Genomic DNA, 19,166 nt, shown 5'->3' with positions numbered 1-19,166 from the left:
ATTTACACTGAGGTTCCATCTGTTTTTCCTATATACCTAGCCACATACCACAAGTTGCATAGAAAGGATGAAACTCTGATTGCTCAGCTTCCTGAAGGAAAGCCCCCTGTTCTCTGCAGCCCCACCCCATGAATCCCCCAGTTCCCTCTAGTTCACTTTGCTGGACGCCTGCTCACAGGTGCCAAGACACAGTACCAGTTCCTAAATTCAGGTCATCAGTGTCCTGTTCTAACGGGGAAGAAGAAAGGTTTTCTGTCCTCTGCACTGCTGTCGTTTCAGCAAAGTTACAAAAAGGCAAATCAGACACTGTCTGTTCTCTGAACATGATAAGTGAACATCAAACACCCATATCGTTAAACCTAGTAGAGAGAGGGAAGTCAAAGTGATGCTCTCATCACAAGTATAGCTTGTTCTCTTATCAAAAGACCAGATTAATCCACCAACACTGTGTGAATTTGGTTAGCTGCTAACTCCTGAGAGAAAATCTAGTAATTTATTCAATGAGGAAAAGGAAGTCATAAAAAGAGAATTGAGTATAGGATGTGGCCAAGATGTCAGCTCTATCCCTGGAAAATCTGTAAGGAAATGAAAGTCAAATATGGAAAAAAATATTCTCTACCCTGATGCTGGGAAAGATTGAGGGCAGGAGGAGAAGGGGATGACAGAGGATGAGATGGTTGGATGGCATCACTGACTCAATGGACATGAGTATGGGTAAACTCCGGGAGTTGGTGACGGACAGGCAGGCCTGGCATGCTGTGGTTCATGGGGTCACAAAGAGTGGGACACGACTGAGCAACTGAACTGAACTGAATTGAACCTGTTAAGTGGTATAAAGAATAACTATAATAGGCCTAAATGCCCCTCCCAATTTCCTTCATTTCAAACTATTATTTATTAACTATAAAAAATAAAACTGATATAGTGCTATTCAATTATTATTTATACAAGTGTCAAGTAAGGAGCTTTACCATGTGGTTCCCTGGTGGCTCAGAGGTTAAAGCATCTGCCTCCAATGCGGGAGACCTAGGTTCGATCCCTAGGTTGGGAAGATCCCCTGGAAAAGGAAATGGTAACACCTACTCCATTATTCTTGCCTGGAGAATCCCATGGACAGAGAAGCCTGGTAGGCTACAGTCCACGGTGTTGCTAAGAGTCGGACACAACTGAGCAACTTCACTTCACTTAAGATACATCAAATGCATCATTTTTATTTTAGGTACACAGTCTGCAACTTCCTATTGAAAGAACCACTTAGTATCCTATGCAATATGTTGGTATGTAGGTAGTCCTCTTTTAAAACCATTGTGAAAAGCACAAAATATGACCAATATGTGTTAACTCAGGAGTGAAGTTCCATTTACATGTTACAGCAGAATTTATTTCATTTTAATTACATTTCAATGTAGTTGCTTTACAATGTGTTTTTACTGTACAGCAAAGTGAGTCAGCTATAGGTATACATGCATCTTCTCTCTTTTGAGTTTCCTTCCCATTGAGGTCAGCACAGAGCACTGAGTAGATTTCCCTGTGCAATGCAGTGGGTTCTCATTAGTTATCTATTTTATACATAGTAGCAGTAGTGTATATACATCAATCCCAATCTCCCAATTTACTCCACCCACCATAGCAGTATTTATCTAAACCAACAGTACGGCTAAAGTGAAATTTGATTAATCCTGGACTTCCATGACAACTGCGGCATATACTCAGAGAAACAATTACTGTAATGACTCTGCTGCTGCTGCTAAGTCACTTCAGTCGTGTCCGACTCTGTGCGATCCCATAGACGGCAGCCCACCAGGCTCCCCCATCCCTGGGATTCTCCAGGCAAGAACACTGGAGTGGGTTGCCATTTCCCTCTCCAGTGCATGAAAGTGAAAAGTGAAAGGGAAGTCGCTCAGTCGTGTCCGACCCTCAGCAACCCCATGGACTGCAGCCTACCAGGCTCCTCCATCCATGGGATTTTCCAGGCAAGAGTACTGGAGTGAGGTGCCATTGCCTTCTCCCTGTAATGACTCTATACCCACATAAAAAAGAGGCAGTGATTTGAGGATAATGAGTTGTTCCACCATTATCTCTCCACTCCTATCATTTGTGTAAAAATGTATGGAAAGATACTAGTTTTGAATATTGTAGCCATCTGTGCTAATCTTAACCAGTATATTTTATGATGATACTTTTGAATTATTGAGCAGAAACCTTAGCAGTGTGGAAATGTAGAATACCTTTGTAAAGTTAATTCATTTTGAGGGGGATGCATTTATAAGGTAAAAATTATGGAGAAGACCACATTGTAATACAGTCCTTTTGTATTTGTTGGTTTCTGTAAGTATGTACTCTGTTAAATACTATGCAGTTTTTATCTGAGCCAGATGATCAAGGTCTGGGTCATTAGTGATAAATCATATAGATAGCATATATCCTTGACACGATGTGATGAAAATGGCACTTGACCTCTATGGTCCACCCCCTAAAACTTAGAACTTGAGTGAAATTATGAGAAAAACATCAAATAAATCAGAATTGAGAAATATTCTACAAAACACCTGACTGGTACTGCTTAAAACTGTCAAGGTCATCATGAACAAGGCAAGTCTGAGAAAGAGCATAGCCAAAGAGAATCTAAGGACATATAGTAGTTAAACACAGTATGGATGGGCTCCTGGAACAGACAATGGTCATTAGGTAAAACCCAAGAACATCTGAACAAAATACGGAAATCATTTTTTTTAAGCCTCAGACCCTATAGTTTGCTTAATTATTCAGTTGTATTGGCTGCAGCACAGAACAATGCCAGATTTTGCATTTAGACGGCAATGACTTGATAACAAATAGGTGGTATTCCCTGAGCCTTCATTTGCTTAAATGCATAATCACTGTTACTGAACTATGTGACATGGGAAAATTTTTGCTCAATTTTCTTCTTTTCCACTTAATATTCTCTCTACTAAGAAAAAGACATACAGGCTTTCCCTGTGTCAAGATTGGGTGGTATTCTCCAGACCACTTGAGAATAACTGCTTAGAACTATGGATACATTTCCCTGTGATACTTGTACCCTTTGTAATAGATGTCTGTCACATATGTATCAAATTTAATATTAGTAATCTTAATTTACATATGATCATTAGTCTTGATATTAAGAGCTGTATAGACACATCTATTAACCTTACTTTAAAATACTAATACCTGGTCCAAAATCCTACCATTGTATCAAGGTCTGTTTTTAACTCAACCCATAATTCTGATGTGAATCCTGGGTTACAGGGCATCTCTGGTATATTACAGTGTTATGGGGAAATGCATTAACAGTTCTATTTTGAACATCAAGACATATCTTGACCAACTGGTTAGTCAGGGGTCTTCTGCCTACTTTTGCTGAGAGCAAGACTCCCTTAAACAAAAATTTCTGTAATGTTTCTTGAAATGAGAGCTTCAGGAGTCAGGGATTGGAGAGCAGGATTGGTGCACAAAGAGGCAAAAGAGAAGCTGTGGGAACCAAGACTGTGCATCACATGTGTATTTCCCAGAATGGTCAGGCTGCAAGTGAACTTATAGACCTGTCTAATACAAACCCTGCATCTTACAGAAATGAGAATGTGTTGCTCAGGCTCGGTCCTGGGCCAACTCCTGATCACTTCTTTTCCTGTATTCCTAGAGGTCAGGGAGAGTGGCTTCTAGTCTTATTTTCTTCTTGCTACACACTGAATCTTACTGCCTTATCTTCCCTTTGGCTTGCTGTGACCATGGCCACATCCCCAAGCTCTTTGCTCTGAAGTTCACGTAGAATCATTCAGAAATAAAGGGGAGCCATGAAAATTGAGGTACATAGCAAAGGCCCTGAATTTAGAAGTAAAAGCTGACCCCTAGTGTTCATTTGGAGAAGGAAATGGCAACCCACTCCAGTGTTCTTGCCTGGAAAATCCCAGGGACGAGGGAGCCTGGTGGGCTGCCATCTATGGGGTCAAACAGTGTCGGACATGACTGAAGCGACTTAGCAGCAGCAGTGTTCATTTAAGTCTTACCTAATCCTTCTGATCCTAGTTCAATCTTCTGACTGATCCCTTGATAAAGATTATAATTAAGACTAATTATGACATTTAACTAAGCTTAAAATTTCTCTTATTTATTTCAATATTTAAACCCCATATAAAAATAATGGATAAGAAAAGGGAAAGAGCTCTTAATTTGGGGGTAGAAAAGATATTTTCATATTTGAGGAGAAAACTTGGGCTGTCTTTACCCATCCCTTCTCTAGAAATGTTATCTATGGCAAACACTGTCCTCATGGAAATTGGAGGCAAGTTCTGCCGTAATGAATATTTACTCCGGAGCACAAGAGGCAATAAGTGAGGATAGATATGCTTTCCACAGGCAGAGGGGTTGGAGCAGTGAAGGCAGAAACAATCATTTTTACCTACCTCCTTTCCCTTAAACTTCAACTTCCTGGCCTTTGCTGTGCCAGTCTGGACCATCCTAGTCCATAAGAGTGAAAAGTGAAAGTGAAGTCGCTTAGTCGTGTTCGACTCTTTGCAACCCCACAGACTGTAGCCTACCAGGCTTCTCCATTCATGGGGTTTTCCAGGCCAGAATACTGGAGTGGGTTGCCATTTCCTTCTCCAGGGGATCTTTCCCACCCAGGGATCGAACCTAGATCTCCCACATTGTGGGCAGATGCTTTACCCTCTGAGCCACCAGAGAAGCCCTAGTCCATAGTCATAAGCAAAAGCCTCAGAATGAGATTCTGAGACATAGGAAAGGGAGAAGGAGGGATGTTAATATGCATGGAGATGAGAGAAAACCCTCAGGTCACTAGTCTCTGATGGCTGTCCACTTACATGAAAGAAATACTATTCTGGCATAATGTTGGAGACTGCATGCTTTTCTTCTTTGAATACATACATGCAAGTATCTGCATTCTCTAAATAAAAAATAATAATTGCTGAATAAATAAATAACTTTATTATGGGCTAGTGACTCTGTTTAAGTAACAAACACCAATAAGAAAAAAATCTTTAATTCCTTTCTTGCTAGTTTTTTTCATGGCAATAGATATTTACTTTGGCCCTTATTTCAGAAAAATTAAAATTCCTTTCAAATTACTACACAGACTCTCTTTAAAAACAGAATAACTAAAATGCATGATGGTCAATATATTTCAAGCTAATGCTGGGTAGCTTATTCCTCATTTTCACAAATGCAGCTCTAATGTTTGGAGTTTTAAAACTTCTCTCTTGAGCAGCAGTGTACTTTCATTCTGAGTCCTTTTATTTCATCAGAACACACGCACCCATAGGCCACATCAAAGACAAGAAGGCATCAGTACTCAGATGGGAGTCACATTCTTGATGTAAATGTGTAACAAAATAGTATATTATTCAAATATATTTTATAACTTATATGTTTGCCTTTATTTTACAAATACCAGAATTAAAAAAAAAAACTGTGATGATAGAATCAGATAGTAAAAAGGATTACAGTTAGTAAGTCAAAATGCCAGTCACTTACGCCCGCACCTTTGTGACTTCGGCCAAGTCACTTACCATCTCTGGACTTTGTTCTTTCATTTTTTTAAAATGTGAAGGTTGGGTGAGAGGACCTCGCAGTGGCGGTGATCTAGATTTTGAACCACGATAGTATCTTACTACTTTGAGATAAAAGCATCTTTAAAGTTGTCTGATTCTCTATCTTGTTTAAGATGAAATTAAATTTTAGAGAATAAGTGTAAATATGCTACAATGTGAAACATGCCCAAGGTTTTTAGTTCCATTTCTTCTAGTGCTTAATTACTGAAATCAATCACTTATCAGCAGCTGGTCTGCTGCTGCTGCTGCTGCTAAGTCACTTCAGTTGTGTCCGACTCTGTGTGACCCCAGAGACGGCAGCCCACCAGGCTCCCCCGTCCCTGGGATTCTCTAGGCAAGAAACCCAGTTGCAAAATGGAAGTAAAAATATTTGTTATCCCATCTTCACAGAGAATCAGGAAGGATAAATTAAATGAGAGACATTTTAGAGTCCTTGGAAGAAAGTGCTTCTTAAATTAAAAAAAAAAAAAATTGCATTACTATCATTCTTATTAGGCAGCAGATATGAGTAATGCAATCTTCCTGTGTATTCCTGTTGGCTGTATCTTCTCAAGGGAATGCATTTGAAAAATAAGTAGAACTATTTCATGGCTAGAGTACTTAAAAAAAAAAACTTTTCTGAAAAAAACACAATTTTGAAAGTACAGAAAGCAAACTAATGCTATCTCAAATTCCCTGAAGAAGAGATTATACTTTCTGGAGAAAATTGACATAATGAAATACTTTATATTCATTAAGTTACTTTCAAACTTTTATTTCTTCAAGTTTTTGCCACTACTCCTAAAAGATAGTGACTATACCTGTATGCTTTACAGCCAGACAAATTAAAGATCATTTCTTTTTGTTTAGAAGTATATGAATAGGGTTTCTAATGTTTAAAGAGTTTTTTTTTCCCCAAAACTTACAGTAATAATAGATTTTCATAAAAATGTTATTTGAAAAATGTTATTTCAATAGGAAATATTGAAATATTATTAAACCTCCCTATTAAACCTTAAAAAATAAAATAGTTCACAGTTTTCTAATGAAGTCAGAAGATTCTGCTTTTAAAGTTAGTTTAACAATGAGACTTTCAAATAAAACAATTATATTAATAAGAGATGACTGATGACTTGCTTATAGATTTAAGGACTATCCATTTTTCTTTTAGTGACTAAGCTTATTTAATTACAAACATTTTAGAATCAGGGAATAGGACATGTAGTAACTACGTTCATATTCACAAAATATTAATGTAGCACAATGAGGCGATAGTCCCAGTAGTTTAAACCCAAATCACATCTGTGTTAAATAAGTATTATTGGTCCAGTTTCCAATTCTGTTTTCTCTGTATATATAGTTAATGTCTGGCTGAATCTGTATTTACTCTTCAAGATTAAAAATTAATGCACCAAGTTTTATTAAATCAGGAATTATTATTGCCTAAAATCCTATGTACCAAATAAGTGTTTATTCAGTAGATGGCCAACATTATAGCTTGCATGTGTCCTAGACCAGGTATATATTTTGTGCTTAAGGCTAACTTTTGAAGATTTCTTACCTCCTTTAACTATTTCTGTAAATATTTATTTATAGGTATTAATGTTCTTTGATCACATAAAAAGTGAAAGGATTCCTAGGCATTCATCTGAACATTTAAGTAAGCTAGGTTTCTGACTATATCTATACAACTTTTCCCTATTTACTTAAGTGTATGTTGATACTTTTACAAAGGCCTAAATGTTGAAGAATTCATGACTTAGAAGTACTAAGTCACCGGCAGAGCCAGAATCACAAGTCACGAACTTCTGTTTGTAGGATAGGGTGTGCTCTTGCATTATTTTTAAGTCTAGCATCGACATTGTCTCCTTGAATCTCATCTTACCTATTAAAAGTTATAGAGTAAAAAACTTAGTCATAGATGAGAGTTCATGTGTATTTACTGAAACATTTTATAGATTCCCCCAAGTCTGATAAAACTAAACAGGAAATAAAAATATACCCAAGAGGAGATAGCACAGGCAAGCAGTGGTGACTGATCTGCATGTGGGTTAAAATATACTAGGATTCCATTTGATTTTCCTTGGAGACACTTAAGAGTAGACTTCTGAAACAGATTTAAATTATAGATTTTGCTAGAGTAAATAGGGCCACACTAGCCTTTTGTGTCATTGTCTTTTAGTTACTGGCATTTGTATCCCATCTGGATGTCCCTTTGGATTCTTGGACCTTACTTTCAAAATGCACCTACTATTGTTTGCTTTGTAAATTAACACTGAACCATTTCTGCTATTGCAGTATCAACATGAAGATAACATTTTAAGTTTCATACATTTTTATACCAGGTTGTACTTTGTTTTCGGTATTAAGAAGAGACGTTTGCTTCTTAATAATAGTGGTCAGTCATAAAGACTAGAACCTAATTCTGTTATCTTGAAATGATGACAGAGTTGATTCATTGACCTCTGGCAACAGCAAGAAAAAAATTGTGAATAATAAAGGACATCTGAATCTTACTCTTGATTTGTGTAAGCTGGTGATATTGGAAGAGATGTGGTTTTGGATAGAGAAAGATAGGTTAAGATTATCCTAGTATTATTTTTGTTTCTAGATTTTGCGTATGTGTCTACATCTCATCATCCTTACAGCTGCAGCTTTATTTACATTCTCATTGGTTTTAGAACTTCCTTTGGTGTATAAGGAGAAATGAAGAGAGAAGGTGAAAATGTAGGCAACTTTGTTTCTTTCTAGCAGTTCTTACAAGTTCCATATGTCACTATTTAAAGAGTACCCTGTACAGATTAGTGCTTGTGGATTCTGATCATCAAAGTGCCAGGTGAATCATATTGTCAGGCATGTTTAAGAAATGCTGCTGCTGCTGCTAAGTCGCTTCAGTCATGTCCGAACCCATAGACGCCAGCCCATCAGGCTCCCCTGTCCCTGGGATTCTCCAGGCAAGAACACTGGAGTGGGTTGCCGTTTCCTTCTCCAGTGTTTAAGAAATGATATATGATCTATTTCACCCCACACACTTGTTCTCTTGTTGTGGTTATTTTCAGGTTGTTAACCTATTCTGAGGGTTTGTAAGCTCCTTGAAGTCACAGAGTATGTCAGTGTTTGCACTTTTAAGGAAGAGAATCCATTGCTCTCACCCTGTGTTTAAAAAGTTAATGAATATACTTGTATTCATTTGTTCATTCAATATGGTTGACGCTTGAACAATATGAGTGTGAACTGTGAGGATCCTCAGATCTGCAGATTTTTTTCAGCAGTAAATCCTACATGATGCACTTGGTTGAACTGGTAGCTGTGGAGCTGTAGATTTGGGAAAACTGTGACTACGGAAGGCCCACTGTTAATTATACATGAGTTTCTGATTGTTGGAGGGTCAGCACCCCTAACCTTTGCACTGTTCAAGGGTCAACTGTATATAATAGTATTATTTTAAAAAATATGTACCTCTAAGTTAAGGAACACTAGAAAATATACTTCATACTTCTTGCCAGATTTTAAGCAATCAAACATCAGGAATTGTATGCCCTCTTGTTCAGTTGCTCAGTTGTGCCTGACTCTACTACCCCCATAGACTGCAGCACACTAGGCTTCTCTGTCCTTCACTAGCTCCCAAATTTGCTCAAACTCATGTCCATTGAGTCAATGATGCCATCAACCATCTCATCCTCTGTTGTCCCATTCTCCTCCTGCCCTCAATCTTTCTGAGCATCAGGGTCTTTTCCAGTGACCTGGCTCTTTGCATCAGGTGGCCGAAGTATTAGAGCTTCAGCTTCAGTCCTTCCAAGGAATATTCATGGTTGCCTTACTGTCCCTCTCATAAACACTTTTGCACAGATATATTTTAGATTTGAGTGAATCTGGGCCTAATTCCTTGGACCTGGTAGGCTGCAGTAGTAAGTAAGCTACGAACTCGTGCTCCACATTTATGGCCTTTAGACAAAAGATGTTTTATAGGACAAGAGCCATTTACCTAGCCAACTTATTTTGTCTCCTTTGTCATTCAAAATCATCAACTGTAAGGGCTGTAAAACATAACTGAGGTATTAAAATTATTTTCAAATAATTTCTAAGTAACAAGAAAGAATGAAAATATCCCTTCACTTATGAGCTGGAGTGGTTAGACACCTAAAGAAGCTAAATCATCTCTAGTTTGGCTTTTTTACAAAGGTCTCTTCAGATGGTGATTTCCATGTTAAAAAACATAGCTATTTATTCAAAAAGGAAAGGTGTACAGAGTCTCCATGATGAAGAGACTTCCTAAAGAGTAACCTTAAAGAGAAAAAAAGACATGAAATACTAAGCAACATTTCCTGGCTTGGAAAAGAAAGCGCTCTGACAGTGTTTTTGTATTCTTTGTCTTCCCCAAAAATCATGACCTGAGGCCAGTGGGAACAGAATGGAGGATTAAGCACACAATTACCGAATTGCCCCTTCAAAAGGTATTTCACCAACCACTACAAAACAAATCACCCAATTAAAGGAAGTATTTTAAAAATTCACCTAGAAATAATAGCAAAGTAATTAGTAAAGTTTTGCATCCTGTATATGTCTTTCTTTATCAATGTATTTTTTTAAAACCGTGTTAGCCATTACAAAGCTATTTTTCATTCCTATTGTTCTAGTACAACAGGGATAGGAGTCAAGACCAAGTGATAAGAGTCCACAGTACTCTTGCCATGAATGCATCACACTCCAGACTCATTGGAAAATTACTGATTTTCTTGGATCAATTTAATCCAACCCAGAATTATCTGGCTTCTGGAACCTCCTGAGACTTTCAGAGGGGTTAGCACTATTGTTCTCAACCCTTAACTGTTCATCAGAATCACCCAGAGAGTCAGCCAGGGAGCTGTAAAAGTGTATAGATAATATGATACTTCTTCCAGACATTGCTGATTTACTTGCCCTGTGGTGGGACCCCTATTAAGTGGTTTCTAAAAGATGCTCAGGAAGTTCTGATGTGCAGCAAATGGCTGAAGATGACTTGTTTGGATATTTCCAGACCAGTTTTCCAAAGCTCAAATATAAGGATGTGGGTCGGTGGGTGGGTGGGGGACATTGCAAGAGCTTAAGTAATAACACCATATTGTAAATATATAAAATGGTATCAGAGTAGTCTGAAACAGTTTACTCCCTTAGTATCTGAAATTTCTAAATCCAGCAAGCACATGGAATATTATTCAAAAAAAAGTCATTAAGAATTTGACTGCCAGGAAATGCTTGAACACATACAAACACTGTCATTGGGTCTGATCCCAACAGATGTCCCTTTTAGACACCTGTTGGAGTGAACTGTGCCACTGACCCTTTAAATGGGATGGAGCTTTAATTTTCCAAAAGCAGGGACCCAGTTGGAATGCTAGAAATGCACATTTGTTGCTTATGTTCCATTCTAGTAAACCATCTCCTGAAGAATTATGTTGATCTCTTGATTGTGTAGTTAATGAGATAAGTCTACAAATAGCATTCAGATTGACTAGCAGTCTTATTTATAGAGGTGTACTGGAAGGAGTTGATTTCCCATAATCAGCTAATAAGGAGAAGCAATGTTATTTTTACCTTCTCAAGAGTCTTTCAAGAATTGATGTGTGAAAAAGGAGAACTGTCCTCCTCAACTAGAAACTGTTGAAAGCTCACCTAGAAAGCTATTTCGCATTTCTCCTAAGTGGGGAGTCTGGATTTGTGTTTGATTATAATGGAATAGCTAACATGTTAGCACAGCTTAACACCAAACATGCCTGTGGATGATTCTTTCCAAAACCCGACATAAACAAGCTGTCTTAGTATCCTTATTTCAGGCACGTTCATCATGTCTATCTATAGCATACTACTGAATCAGGTACTGCCTGGTTTAAGGTCATGGATTACACATAGCTATTCAAATACTTTATTTTTGAGACAGCTGAATTACTCCCTGACCTGACTTTAGTTGAGTGGGAGGATCATCTTTATGCCTTCCTGCCCTTTCTAAAAATAGTAGGGCCTTTTAACAAGGAGATATTTTAAGCAGCTCATATTCACTTGTCTCATCAGGAGACACTTATTTTGGCCACTTGCATGTGTCCAATTTGCTTGTCTGAAGAGTTAGACTTTTGAAGGCTAGTCTGTGCTCCTCCACACCACTCATATAAGAAACTGGCAAGCCTAAAGACACTGGGATTACTAGCTGAGAGTCAGTGGGTAATCACAAACGAAGGGAAGACACTTTTTAGGAATGTGAATATGCTTCTGAAACCATCCATTTCAGATATTTCCACATCAGTCCTCAGCTGTTTGGATCTGTTTTCATAAAACCTGGCTGTGACTGCACTCCAGAGACCTCAATGATCTTGCCGCTTTTAATAATTATTAATAGGAGCCACTGCCAGCCTGTGGATAAGGGAACCTAATGAGAAACTGCCATCCAAAAACTGAACTGCAAAAACAAAGCCAAGCAAAACCAAACAATCCAAAACAAAACCAAAAGAGAACAACACAAACAATCTGTGCTCATAAGAAGACGCGTAGAAAAGCACCGAGATGTAACTCTGATTTGATAACTGGATTTATCAGTCACATGACTGGCATGCAGTGGGTGCTTTGTATTTTTCTACTTTGAAAATAGAAGCTCAAATCTAGGTATTCTGCACAACTGGGACCAAAAAAAAAATTATGAGTATGAGAAAACGCAGACTCTAAAAGCAAGATGGAATTTAAGCAGGTAAACCCTGTCTCACAGTCATGTCATTCCGGTACAGTTGTACGTGGTACTCGTGTTTGCACCTCTAAGAAATTTCCATTTTTTCGCATCAAAAACTCCAGATATGAAGCTGAAGCTGCTTTCTTCGCCAACCTGAAGCTGTCTGATTTCAACATCATTGACACCCTTGGAGTTGGAGGTTTCGGACGAGTAGAACTGGTAGGTAATCATTCTTTAAATGCTTTTGAAAGTCCTGTCTTCTTTTTTAATTTTTTTCTTCCAAAGATTTTTTCTTCTCTGTCTAATCATTCATTACTCTTGTTCCTAAATCCGTACCAATACTTTCATATCAGCATATCAGAGTTTTCAACAAAGTGAACTATATCATGTAATCATTAAACAAAAAATAAACATCAATGTACTTTTCAGAAAACCTCTTCATAATAAATGGAAGGTAAACACATTTACTTAATGAGGAGTCATAAGGCACTTTTTACCCAGCTGAGTTTCTATGATCTTTATTTACTTACTAAGTTCTGAGCAGTGCTCACTAACTTAATTATGCACTCTATAATCATAATAACTAAAATATAAATTTATGTATATATAAATGGAGATGAGGTATATTTACATGTCGTATATACTTATGCATATAACATATAATTATTCTCACCACTGCTTTAAAAATTAAGTAAATGGTGTAGTTATTCTGTGATTCTGTAGTTATAAGTACCTACTGAGATTACAGTACATATATATATAACTGTATTAAATAATATGGTTTGAATATTTTATATATTTCACACATATTTCTATTTCATGTGTACACACACAGAGCTAAGTGTTAAGATTAAGAAGACAGTTTGATACAAGTTTATACATTAAACACATTGTATCAGTGTGGGGTAAACCAGATGAAAGCATGTTCTATTGTGTCTGTTTAAAATATAAATTTAAAAACAAAAACTAGGAAAAAATGTATTCTAGTTGCTGCATTCCAGACTGTGTAGATAAAACCATATTTGAGAATTCGATTAGTGGCCACTCTTCTGAACGTGGAGGATCCCTGATATTAGACACCAGTACAGTATGTTAGGAACTCCCTGAGACTGTGCGCAGTTCAGTAAATAGTTACTGTTGCCGTCAGGTGACAGGAGAAATCCCCTTCCATAAAAGTAGCTTGAAATCCCCTTCCAAAAATCCTGATGGCAACAGTAACTATTTTTATGTTTGTCCATTTGTGCTACAGTAGGGGTTTTTGAGTTGGATAGCACAACTATGCTATTTACTTCAGTATTAGACAAGAAGTGTTTAGAGCCATAGCGTATTGCATTGAACTTGCATTATGCTTCCCTTAACACTGGCTGGAGGTACTACAGTAATACTGCTTCTGACTCCACTCCTGACTTCATACTGTGCCTCTGGGGATCAAATATTTTCAGTTATAGGAGTGAAAATCAAATAAGGGCCTAGGAAAAAAACCTCCTTCTTTTCTGAACCCTGCTAAACTAATGCAATCTTAGATTTATTTTTCAAAAATATTGATTTTGTGATAAAATATAACTTCATATAGCTGGTGAAGACTTGATGACAGTGTTACACATGAACATCTTAGCACTGGGGAGTGTTGGCACGTAGAAAGGGCGCAGAGCATAGCACTCCTAACCATGACGTGTTTATTGTCTGGTGTGTTTGTTTATATTGCTCTTTGTGTCTAAAAACTCCTCTCTCTATGAAATAGCATAAAGGACAGAATCTCCTTGATATTAATCTTATGGCTGTTATAGTTTCTTCAGTATCATTTTTAAAGACTTTGTACAACAAAAGAGCTGTTTTAGTTGACCATAAAAATATCAACATTATAACTGTGGTCTCCTAAGAGGTCTGATAACTTCAGACTGGGAGCCTTTGCGTTAGCAGTGAGATCTTTTACGAAATACAAGAATTTACTTAGGATTTTTGAAATATTAGAAATCACTTAAAGACACTGAAACCCCTTCAAGCTGCATAATCAAATGCCAAGCTGATAGTGGAAAACTTCTAGAAAATTCCCTCAAAAATGTGAGAAGGCACAAACAACCACCCAATTAAGGAAGATTTGAAGTGGACAGTTGGTAAAGAACCCACCTACCAATGCAGGAGACTCAAGAGACACAAGTTCAATCCCTGGGTCAGGAAGATCCCCCAGAGGAGGAAATGGCAACCCGCTCCAGTAATTTTGCCTGGAAAATCCCATGGACAGAGGAGCCTGGCGGGCTACAGTCCACGGGGTAGCAAAGAGTCAGACAGGACTGAATGCACATGCACATCCATGCAAAGTGGGCATATTAAAGGTAATGCAGTTTAAAAAGACAAAATTCACATGTGTTTGTATGCAACTGCATGGTTGAGTACATACATATTTATTATAATCTTCATCCCAGGAGGGAAATCGGAAGTAGTTCACCCTAACTTTCTTCTCATGGATATTATATTTCACACTTTTACACAAATGTTTGTAGACTAATGGAAATCATATAGGTTATAACTAGGTATAAGGTATAACTAGTACATCCCAGGAAGAAGGGTATGTCCTTAACCTCTGAAGTGACGTCATCTTGTGTGATCTTGCACTTCCCAGAACAAGTGGGATAATCCAAATATCCAAGTTATCTTCACTGTTCAGTGTAGACTAGCCATTTCAGTGATCACTATTACCCTAGAATCCACTACCCCAGTTCTTGCCACTTACTAACTATCCTATAATATTAATTACTGGGTATGAAAAATATTCTTCTCTGTGATGATTCATTTTTACATGTATTTGGTGATTCCAAAATTAGGAGCTTGGCTTCAACCCTTTGACTGCAATTACACATTCTGTTGTCATAGCTGATAGGGAATCATGGTGAGGACACTGGTGACCACCCAGGAGACTGTAATGTCCCTTTAGAGTAATACTCACACCCTTCATAGGTAGGCGGCAGGTCTAGATAGAGCCAGTTCTGTTCTGTTGTGATTACAGAATTTTAACCTTCACTCCTCTCTGCAAATGGTGCATGTGAGATATTCCTGTTGATTTTATAGAGTGCTATTTTGATGCAGTATATCCTTCACATGAACTCATTTTACATATGTATACAAAGTAATGCACGTGTTACTGAACCACCAAAGACAGAGATTCTTGGGCTCTGGAGGAGGAGAATTCAATCAGAGGCCAGAGACTAGGCTTGATCACTCAAAGCTTTTGTGTAATAAAGTTTTATTAAAGTATAAAAGGGATAGAGAAAGCTTCTGACATAGACATCAGAAGGGGGCAGAAAGAGTCCCCCCTTACTAGTGTTAGCAATGGAGTTGTTATATACTTTTTAACTACTTATTACAGTGAATCAAAAGAATGTCTGGAAGTTCTAAAGACCTCACTAGACCCACTCCCATAATTTACATTTTAAGATAACAGGATTAGCCAGAAGGTTTTTTTCCAGAGACTGTCCTCAAGCAGGATACATTATTTTTATATAAGCCTAAAGAATGTAGAGAGAAAAAAAGTTTGTCCTTTCCTCCTCCTTGAGAATCCAGACCCTTCTCTCCTTGGGGACACCCGGACTTCTTATCAACCTGCCTAGGAACTGACTCTCTCAATACCAAGTACATAATAGTTATACCTTGAACCTACCAACCCTTACTTCAGTAGTAATGTTGATCAGGTAAGTGACATTATAAAAATTACCACAATTTTTATAATAGTAGTCTTTTTAAAAATGTTCCCAGATATAGATTATAAGATTATAAACTCTTGAACTGGGTATGTAGAACTAAGAAATTTGTATTTATGAACCCTATTTCCTATTAGAAGTTAGAAGTGTAGTTTTATTATCATTTGATATACAGATCATGTTCATGTCATTTTGCTTAATATAATACCCTTCAAACACTTCTTAGCATTTCTTAATTTTATCACTTATGTCAATTTACATGAACTTAGATGCAGGGGTATTTTTCAGACAGATGAATTACTGAAATGGTCTACTGCCAAATTTTAGAGATGAGCACATAATTTAGGAAAATAATAGAAACTTAAATATTTCTTCAGTGATGAGACAAGAAGCTTAAAGTAAAGGCCTTATATGAATGGGAGTTCTGTTCTTAAGTTATTCAGTCTATTTCATAAATACTTTAGCATAACTGATTTCAACTACTCTCAGACACGTCTTATTCACACCCATTACCTTTGGGAAGTCATTTATACTGCTTTCCTTTCTGTGACCTGGTATATGCTTTATTTTCTGTACGTATTTTATTTTGAAGAATTGCTTTCTTACTTACTCAGGGCTACCTGCTTACAGAATATTTTCCAGAAGATCACATTCCATTTATAATAGCACCTTCAGTGAAATAACTTCTTTTTTTAATGTATGATATAATCGTTAAAGCTATAAGCACTGCTGTAAGACATCTATATAATCCTCTTAATTTACAAGACATAAGTGTAAAATAAGGAGATTGATTTTTACAAATCACAAGTGAAAATTAATCTCATTCCTTTATGGTCACATTTCGAATTTACTCTCATTTGCTCTTGTCAGAGAGGCACTTGCTTTTCAAAGTAGATTGTGTGTGTGAAAGTCGCCCAGTTGTGTCCAACTTTGCGACCCCACAGACTATAGCCTACCAGGCTCCTCTGTCCATGGAATTCTCCAGGCCAAAATACTGGAGTAGGTAGCTGTTCCCTTCTCCAGGGGATCTTCCCAACCCACTGATCAAACCCAGGTCTCCTGTATTGTAGGAGAATTATTTACTGTCTGAGCCACCAGGGAAGCCCCTCAGAGTAGACTGATACAAGTCAAATTTACTAATCTAGCAGTGATATGTGGTGGTTGCTTTAAATGTTAAATATTTAATCTATTTATTCAGCAATTCAAACCTATTCCAGAACACCATACTTGGATAAAATATAGGAACAGTGATATGGAAAACATGATCTCTGTCTTCTTGGATTATATTCTTTCTACATCATTTATTTTATATTTATGTAGCCAGCTCTCTGCTGAGACATACAAAGTTTAATAGAAAATAGCCACTGCCTCTAGGGACTCACAGTCTTCTGGGACAGGCAATCATGCCAAGTAATAAGTAAACCCATAGAGTATGAGCAACATGTGCTCAGCACATGGAAAAAAGAGCAAGACTTCCTGAATGTCTTAGAATTTCTAAGACAGACGATCAACAACATTAAGATACTGACATAAATAACCTAAAACGTTTTGGTATACTTCTCATAAAATGATCTATTGCAAGACAGTTTATTAATAAACTGATAGTATGTTTATTGATAAATTGATATTACTTTCTTACTAAAATAATAAAGCTTTTTATTTGAACCCAGCTTTATAATTTTCAAGTTGCTCTCATATCCTGTGTATAATTTTGCCTTTATACTACTCTGGGAGGTATAATCCACATTTCACAGGAAAGAAGTCAGGAGTAATGTGTATAAGTGACCTAAGATCACAGGGCACTGAAAGAGCTGTTGTTATTGCCCAGAACTACTGACTTTTAAACTAGAATTTCTTTTGTAATCATTCTGACTTCTAAAAATATTTAGATTCTGTCACGCCAGTAACAGCCACCATTATAAAATCAGACAAGTGTCACACTTCATTATCATATGTATACCTTTGTTTTCTTTTTTTAAAAAAGTCTGTTAGAATTCAAGAACCTGTATTTATGATGATCCACTATTCACCTCTTCCTCTGTCAAACCTTCAGAGAGTCTCTTTTCTCTTTTGTGGCTCCTAGTTTAGTGTTAAAATATCTATGGAGGGAAAAATAGACATGAGACAGTATGACATGGCAGCTAAAAGCTAGAATCTGGAGTCAGTCTTTCTGGATTCAGATCTTGCCAACTGTGTGTGATTAGTCATTTACTTAAACCTCTTGAGCCTCAGAGGTTTTTTTTTATTGAGAATAATAAAAGGGTATGTGCCTAACAGATTGCAAAGATTGAATGAGTTAAACTCCATAAAATACTGCCTTCCCCATAATAGGTTAGTACGTTTTGGCAGTGTTATTATTATTATTAAAATATGCTAATAATAACTACCCATTGATCATTTTCGGCTTTGCCTGTAGAAAAGGGAAGGGATGAAATAATTTTCCTCTTTTCTACCATTGTCAGGCCAAGTCCTGAGAATACACGCATTTCCCCAATATAAGAAAGAGCCTGAGGTCTTCAAATGACCTACTATGAGAGCTTGTATTGAATTCCCCCAAACCACTAAGCTCCTTACTTTCTGATCTGTCATGAGTGCAGATGGGAAACAATTTTCAGTCATCCTCACACTAAACCTTTGTGAACCTGAAGTAGTCTGCTCTAACGTATCCATTTCTCTTCTAAATTGTAAAGCCTCACCCCTTAACCTCTGGATAGGAAATCATTTTTGGTGCAAACTCCTAAATCATATCCACTTTCTCCGTAACTTTCTTAAACCACGGCACCCTGGTTGGGCACAACAAGGGTCTGGCTCTTGCCAAGTGGAGGGCAAAGGTCACCTCGCATTTCACCTGTGCCGCAGTTCCATGACGGGATTGCCCAGGATGGGGCAGTGTAGTAGCAAGTTGTGAGAACTCTGCCTACACTCACAACCACAGTAGTGTAACAGGGTCTATGTGCTGTACACGTGTGTATCCATACACTCTCAGCATTTGTCCCAGCTGCTCAGTCACTCTGTGTCACATGAAAGTGACGTGGAAGACTATGTACACCAACTTAAAAAAAATAGGGACTAAGAGATGATTAAAGAAAGAAATGAGGTGAAGCACCTATTGCTCAGTCAACAGAGTTTTGTTTCATTGTTATGAAAGGGGAAAGCTTAATTCCACAGGGAAACCCCACAGAAGATGAAAACTTTTTAAGAGCTTCTTGC

General features: G+C 37.4%; 1 protein-coding gene and 1 non-coding gene across 7 annotated transcripts in view; both read left to right on the top strand.

The window, feature by feature from the left end:
- Window positions 1-19,166, top strand: part of PRKG1 (protein kinase cGMP-dependent 1) — a 1,416,234-nt gene that overhangs the window by 1,348,449 nt on the left and 48,619 nt on the right. For 5 of the 6 annotated variants that reach the window (XM_070781204.1, XM_070781203.1, XM_070781205.1 and 2 more), the window contains one exon: window positions 12,384-12,480. In XM_070781204.1, the coding sequence (XP_070637305.1) occupies window positions 12,384-12,480 (97 nt within the window). Of the gene's footprint in view, window positions 1-12,173; window positions 12,283-12,383; window positions 12,481-19,166 lie in introns of those variants that run through there. The other variant, XM_070781207.1, reaches the window with a different exon arrangement.
- TRNAW-CCA (transfer RNA tryptophan (anticodon CCA)) lies at window positions 980-1,051 on the top strand. The gene has a single exon. It is a non-coding gene; the product is annotated as a tRNA-Trp (tRNA).

Source organism: Bos indicus, chromosome 26 (genome assembly GCF_029378745.1).
Source record: "Bos indicus isolate NIAB-ARS_2022 breed Sahiwal x Tharparkar chromosome 26, NIAB-ARS_B.indTharparkar_mat_pri_1.0, whole genome shotgun sequence".
Classification (NCBI taxonomy): domain Eukaryota; kingdom Metazoa; phylum Chordata; class Mammalia; order Artiodactyla; family Bovidae; genus Bos; species Bos indicus.
This window is presented reverse-complemented; position numbering and strand designations above follow the sequence as displayed.